The sequence below is a fragment of the Equus przewalskii genome, chromosome 3, assembly GCF_037783145.1.
Source record: "Equus przewalskii isolate Varuska chromosome 3, EquPr2, whole genome shotgun sequence".
Taxonomy (NCBI): Eukaryota; Metazoa; Chordata; class Mammalia; order Perissodactyla; family Equidae; genus Equus; species Equus przewalskii.
The window spans coordinates 25,447,258-25,454,881 of record NC_091833.1 but is presented as its reverse complement, the minus strand read 5'-3'; the positions used below and the strand labels follow the sequence as shown (position 1 = coordinate 25,454,881).

Sequence of the window (7,624 nt, the reverse complement as noted above, 5' to 3'; positions counted from 1 at the left end):
TTTTAAATAGGAAGACCTGCTTATGGGAAGATTGAAATCGGGGATCTGCATAAGTTAGATGGAGATCGTAGAGGTGTAAATATCAGGCAGTGCCTTTATTCCTGACACTGCATGTAAGTCCACTCAGATTCTGGGACTGTGCCAGGAGCACCATCTCCCCTGCAGGGCTTCCCCTCCAGAAAGGACCCAGGTACACTTGGGTACCTTTGGTGCTTGAGGGTAGGGACCATGTGCATTTGAGTTTTAACAAATGGATTTATGTAAAACGACATGAATTTGGTACTCTGGTTGGTAAATTTATTTTCACAGACAATTCTGAGACTACTTTACCTGTTTACTAGGGTTGAACAAAGAAGTACATAAATTATATAAAATGGGAGTCAGGTTCTTATTGTCAGAGAAAAAGGATACAAATAATCAAGGGTCAAGGACTAGAATGAACCCTGTATTACATGTTGGAGACAGCATAAACTCATGTTTATTTTAATATATATGAGAGAGAGAGAAAAAGAGTTATAACTATGTGTATATACATGAATTAGTATACATACATATATTTCCAACTCTGTCTACTGAGAGGGCCTAGAAGCCATAACACTCCAGTAGCAATGAATAACCCAGTGTCCAGATATGGGTTTCTAAGTTCCATTGTCCAATTCAAAAAAATGGGAGGGGTCTAGCCCAGTGGTGTAGTGGTTAAGTTCACACGCTCAGCTTTGGTGGCCTGGGGTTCGCAGGTTCAGATCCCGAGCATGGACCTACGCATCACTTATCAAGTCAGGCTGTGGCAGGCATTCCACATATAAAATAGAGGAAGTTGGCCACAGATGTTAGCTCAGGGCCAGTCTTCCTCAGCAAAAAGAGGAGGCTTGGTGGTGGATGTTAGCTCAGGGTTAACCTTCCTCAACCCTAACCAAAAAAAAAAAAAAAAGGGGTATGGCCAATAGAGTATAGAAAAGGAAAAATCGTGGCTTTACAGTGGAGAAACCTGGCAGACACCACGTTAACCAAGGTATCAATGTTAACACCACCACTGACATAATGTCAATACCATGTACTTGTGATATGGTGCAATGAGAAAAGTACTTCCTGTTTGTGGTATTCTTCCCCCAAATTAATATCCCCAGTCTAATCATGGAAATACACCAAACAAACCAAAATTGAGGGACAGTCTATGGAACACCTGACCAGAACTCTGTAAAATTGCCAAGTCGTCAAAAACAAAATTAAACTAAGAAGTTGTCACAGACCAGAGAAGGCTGAGGAGACAAGACAACTAATTTCTGCAGTGTCCTGGATTGGATTCTGGAACTGAAAAAAGGAAAAGCTGTAGAATTCTGAACAGAATTTAGCTAATAATATTATAGTCATATTAATTTCTTAGTTTTGATGAATGTGCTGTTGTTACATCAGATGTTATCATCAGGGCAAACTAGGTGAAGGGTATATATAAATCCTCTCTACCATCTTGGCACCTTTTTTTGTAAATCTAATATTATTCAAAACTTTTTAAAAAATAAGTAAAACAAAGAAAGAAAGAAGAGACTATTTTTGGAAGGGCCCTATATTTTTTTTTTATTTTGGTGGAGAAGATTGGCCCTGAGCGAACATCCTTGCCAATCTTACTTTATTTTGTATGTGGGATGCCTGCCACAGTGTGGCTTGATGAGCCATGTGTAGGTCCACGCCTGAGACCCGAATCCACAAACCCTGGCCTGCCAAAGCAGAGTGCACAATCTTAACCACTATGCCGCTGGGCCAGCCCCCTAAGTGGATAAATTATGTTCATAGGAACAGTTCAGTCAATTCCCCAAAACAATCATTGGTCAGACCTTATTTTTACCAGAAAGCTGTAAATCCTCTACGATTCCAATCTATGTCCACATGTTATATTTTTATAGTATTTATGGTGCTTTTATTTTTGGAAAGCTGTGTTATTTTAAAAAGTTGTCAAATTTATCAATATTTTCCTTCATATTTGGTGCCTTGTGTGATTTGAAATCCTAACGATATTCCCTTTTGTGCTCTTATAAAAATTGAAAAGTTTTATATTTTATTCTCAGGACTTTAACATGACGAGGAATGATTTTTATATTTGCAAAGAAGTCTTGATTCTGTGGGAACAAAGAATATCCTTTCCCCCTCACCCAGTGGCTTTTGGTTCTACAAATTATCTGGGGAAGGCCCAGGGCATGTCTGGTGGAGTCTGACCCAAGTCTCTCTGCATTTATTCCTTTGTCTGGACCCAGGGCTCTTGGTTTTAGTAAGATGAGGAAATGTCAGAAACCCTGGATTGGGAAGGCTTCAGGTCAGGTATGCTGTTGCTGGATGAATAAAAGGTAAAAGATAATTGTAGAATCGAGATGATAAAGGAAATTTGTCCCCAGGGTGGGCTTCGTCAGCTTGGGATTTATTTTTGTAAATTTTATTGATGCATGCACTACTTGCAGAAAGTAAAACTTACGCGAGTAACTCACTGAATATGTACAAAGCTAACTCAATTCTGTTAACATTAGCCAGGTCAAGGAAAAGACTATTAAAATCCTAAATTATTTTTACAGCAGCAGGGACTGAAGAAGAAGGTGGAAATGGGGTCTGTTGTCGGTAGTTGTTCGGGACACGGGCCCATTCACAGTGACCAGATGCGGAGGGGATACACATGGAAAACATGGACTGGTTTCCCGCCCATATACTGTAGTCACAGTCTCTTTGTTTCCACACACACTCTGTCAAATCAGGTTCAGGACAGGGGCGCCAGCAGCCGATGCAGGGTTGAACCTAGGGGTGGAGGTAGATACAGGACTTGTTGCCACTCCCTTCACACCTCCTATTCACAAACCCCATCCTGAAAAGACAAGGGCAGCAGGGGTCTGAATACAGGGAGAGGCTAAGGGGGATAGTGAGATGGGCCAGGGAACAGGAAGGAAGCAGAGGGAAGGAGAGACCAGGAAACAGGAAGGAAGCGTGGGGGGCGGGGAGGCCAGGAAACAGGAGGAAGGTGAGGGAGCAGAGGTCATTGAGAGAGGGAGATAACAGGGAGGAAGATCTGGGAACAAGAAAATGGGACAAGGATCCATTCCTGGGCCACAGAGAAAAAATACTGAGGAGAACACTCACTTGACAGCTGCATCCCATTCTGTATGCGGCCTGGAAACCTAATCTCTGCTCTGTGGTGAGCTGGTACCAGAAATAAACCAGATGACATCTTGTGAAGTGCAGTTTCCCCCTCCTCAGATAGCCTGCAGTGATCAGAGAGCATGGCCTGAGAGTCAGCAGAGTGTGTATGGATGCCCTTGGGAAGGACATGCTATGGGCCCTAGGTAGTCAGCCCCAGAGGATCTGGAAACCCTGAGGCTGGTCCCGTCAGCCATGAATGATGGTCCAGCATTTGCCCAGATCATGGAGAGGGGACCCTTGGTCCTTGTTGCTGTAGAGTCGCAGAAGTAGAGTGCTCCTTTCAGGGGAGTAGCAAGGTTGAGGGATTGTACGTGGACAGGGTGCTCACCTGCGATGAGTAATTGTGATTGGAAATTAGTCCTCAGTTCATAACCACAGTCCTCAAATTTCAGGGGTGAGTAGATGTTCTGGATTCTCAGATTTTTCCCGGGAGCCTTGAGTATCTATGATAGGAGGGAAAGAGAGGCTAGGACCTTAGATTTTTTTTTTTCTAAATATTGGCACCTGAGCTAACAAGTGTTGCCAATCTCTCTCTTTTGTTTTTTTTCTGCTTTATCTCCCCAAATCCCCCCAGTACATAGTTGTATATCTTAGTTGCACGTCCTGCTAGTTGTGTCATGTGGGACGCTGCCTCAACGTGGCCTGACGAGCAGTGCCATGTCCGTGCCCAGGATCCAAACCAGCAAAACCGTGGGCCACCACAGCCGAGTGCGCGGACTTAACCGCTCGGCCACGGGGCCGGCCCCCAGGACATTAGATTTTCATAGGAGTTGCTGGGCTCCAGTAAACCATCCCATTCCCTTAGCAAGAGCAGATTGGAGAGTCTTGTTTGTTTTGAGGGAAGGAGCTAAGAAGGAAGGAGGTGTTGGGTTTACCTGAGTGACATTGACTTGCAATCCTCGTTTTGTCTTGGTGTCTTTTCCTGGTCCTAATATATCAGCTATTACGACTGAGAGGAAGAAAAAATGGGTCAGAGACCCAGAGGTTCATTGATTTAAGATGCCCTCATCCTAGTCTCTTAGAGACAATGTTCAGATCATCACGACTCTCCCACCTCTGCATTTCTACACCCTGGGGAGACCCCCCCTTGGTGGAGACTCCTCTGGTGTCTCACCAGACTCACCCACATCTGATGTGCAGTAAAATGTCTGAGGGTGCTGAAGTTTACAAATACAAGCACTGCAAGGTGTTGACAGAGCCAGGAGCAAAGGAAAGGCCAGCAGGAATGAGGGATCCATGGTGGGCCCTGGGGGACACCAAGCATAAATCAACGTATGAACTTTTTCTAGCCCAGCTCCCCCATCCACTTGTAGACAGAAACTGGGCTGGCTGGCTTTGGAGGTCTGTCTACCTCCTTAATGTCAAGGGACCTAAAAGATTGGGCCCAGCTTCCACAATCTTGTGGATCAGATACACAAAGTCTGTGCCCCACGTCTCAAATGCCTTACCTCTGTCAATCTGAGCTGAGACGTACCACAGCTTCTGCAGAACATCCAGCACCATGAAAAATAAATAGTTGTCTGCATTTCCTTTTCACCCTAGGGCATGTCCATCGGAGGGTACAATCTGATTACTGGGTGTACTAGTCACTTGAACTCATTTTTCTCTTATTCGCATTTCCATTTCATCCTTCAGGCATATCAACCAGGTAGGTGTGGTCTGATTATTGGGTGTGCTTGTCACTTGGAATCCTTCTCTGTATGGTTACCCAAAGAGCCACCAACTCCACCCACTCTTGGACAGTATTATGGGCAGAACTGTGTTCCCTAAAATTCACACGTTGATGTCCTAACCCTGGGTCCCTCAGAATGTGACTGTTTTCGGAGAGAGGGTCTTGAAAGAGGGAATTAAGGTAAACTGAGGTCATTAGGGTGGGCCCTAATCCAATATTACTGGTGTCCTTATAAGAAGAGGAGATTAGGACACAGACAGGCACAGAGGGAAGACCATGTGAAGGTACAAGGAGAAGGCAGCCATCTGTAAGCTAAGGAGATACCCATCAGAAGAAAGCAATCCTGCTGACACCTTGATCTCAGACTTCTAGCCTCCAGAACTCTAAGGAAATACATTTCTGTTGTTCGAGCCACCCAGACTGTGGTACTTTGTTGTGACAACCCTAGAAAACTGACTCCTTTGTTTTATTTTTAAAAATATATTCAGCGCCTTTATACAATTTAAATTTGCATTAGGATTTTGAGAAAACAAAATCACCTCCAACACCAAATCTACTAAACAAGATTTATCCAGGCACTCAACTTCTATGCCTTCCCCACAGCTCCATTCTCTGCTCCACCCTCTACAGGCTTCCATTTATTATATTATGGTTTACCCTTCCTTATTCTTTTAACTGAACCATCTATAAGCACAGACATAAGCACATTCATCCTCTCTCTTCGGTATAGTTGAACTACACTATATATCTCTTTTGCCATCTTGCCATTTTTATTTTATGGAGTATCTTAAGATGACAACATAGTAATATATACTCTTCATTTTTTATACAGTTGTATAATTCTCCATGTTGGTATTCTCTGGATTATCCAACTAGTTCCTATTTATTGGTCTTTTTGATGGTTTTTCACTGTTTGCCCTTACAAATAATACTTCAATGAATAGGCATGTGAATACATCTTTTCTTATATTTGAAAATGTGTTTTAGAAGTGATTTCTAGAAATAGGATTGGGTTAAGGGCCATTTGCATTTTATTTTTTCTGCGACTAGTCCATATCTTGCCCTATTTTTTCTATAGAGTTGATTGACTTTTCCTCTGTTTTTAGGATTTACGTATTAAACATATTAACTCTTCACGGTATGATTGCAAATATTTTTCTCATATAACATTTTACTCCTCTTGAATTAAAAAATTTTTTTTGAATGTAATCAGTTTAACAGTGCTTTGATTTACTGCTTCTATAGTTATCAAAGGTTTCCCATATTAACAAGGATAGTGGATTGTACCCATGGTTTCGTCGATCAGTTGCATAATTTCACTTTCTATATTTAGATCTCTAGCCCATTTGGAATTTCTCTTAATATCAGTATAATGCACAGAGAAAATTTTGTCTTTGTCTTTATGGATATCCATTTAACCCAATACTTCTATTACAAAGATATCTTTTCACTACTTAATCAAGACGTCACCATTGTCATATGCTAAATTTCCATCCGCATTTGAGACTATATCATGATTTTCTGTTCTATTCAATTTGCCTGTGTCTATTCCTTCATCAATACCACATTACAGAGACTTTAAAACAGAATTGAGTATATTCTAGATGTTTTAATATTCTTCTAGAGAAGAATTTTTTTTTCATTTTTTGCTTTTTTCAATGGCTAGAGGATACCCCTATCTTTTTGCCTCCATGTGCCTTTACTTTCCATCTTCAAAGCCAGCAATGGCTAGTTGAGTTTTTCTCACGTCACAGTACACTGGCTCTATTGCCTTCTTCTTCCACATTTAAAAGATCTCTGTGAGTATGGTGGCTCCTCTCTGATAAGTGAGGATAATCTCTTTAGTTTTAAGTCGGCTGATTCACAAACTTAATTCTATCTGCAACATTAATTCCCCCTGTAACATTTACAGGTTCCAAGGATGAGGATGTGGTTATCTTTGGAGGGACATTATTTTGAGTACCATAGGGGTGAACACACACAGACAGACAGACAGACACATACACACACACACAGGTTCTTCCTATCCCAGGACATAGAAATTCGGAGCTCCACCAGACACACTCCATCCCTTTCCCCTTTGTGAGGCATTTCATTAGAATACTATCCTCAGGCAAAATGAGCCACATTGCTGTATTTCAAGAAAGGGATAGTCACTTAATTGTTCTATTTTTCAACTTTATTGCATAAAATAGTCACTATTTTCTCTTAGTCTGGCTTGGTTTTTTTCCTCTCACAGTGTCTTTTAAATAACTGAAGTATTTTCTTTTAATTAAGTGAAAGTCATTTTTAAAACACTTCCTGCTTTTTGTGTCCAGTGTAGGAATTCTTGCCTATGCCAAGGTTGCCAAAATGTTCTGTTTTCTTCTAGACGTTGTAGGCATAAACTTTTACACTTATGTCTATGATCCACTTTGAGTTAATTTTTGTGTTTGGCCTGGGGACAGAATCAAAGTTAATTATTTCACATAGAACATCAACTTTGTTCTGGCATAATTTCTCGAAAAGACCCATTTTCTTCATTGTATTACCTTGGCATCTTTGTTGAAAATCAACTCATCCTATGTGTGTGGGTTGTTTCTGGATATTTTCTGCCATGATCTACATATCTATTTTCACACTAATACCCTATTTTGTTACTATAGCAATGATATACTTGAAACTTGGTAGTGCGATTCTTTCAAATGTTTTCTTTTTCAAAGCTAGTTTGGCTATTTCCATTGCATGTAAAGCCCATTGCATATATATTTCACATACTGCTGGTCAATATCTATG

The 7,624-nt window shown here is 41.2% G+C and overlaps 1 protein-coding gene across 1 annotated transcript; it reads right to left on the bottom strand.

Moving 5' to 3' along the window:
- Positions 1-2,389: 2,389 nt before the first annotated feature.
- On the bottom strand, positions 2,390-4,788 carry LOC103555245 (metalloproteinase inhibitor 1-like). The gene is made up of 6 exons (XM_070613915.1): positions 4,626-4,788; positions 4,301-4,423; positions 4,053-4,126; positions 3,506-3,620; positions 3,118-3,239; positions 2,390-2,778 (listed from the first exon to the last, which is right to left on the bottom strand). The coding sequence occupies exons 1-6, from the start codon at positions 4,678-4,680 to the stop codon at positions 2,545-2,547; spliced, it is 723 nt and encodes a 240-aa protein (XP_070470016.1). The 5' UTR covers positions 4,681-4,788; the 3' UTR covers positions 2,390-2,544.
- Positions 4,789-7,624: the final 2,836 nt, after the last annotated feature.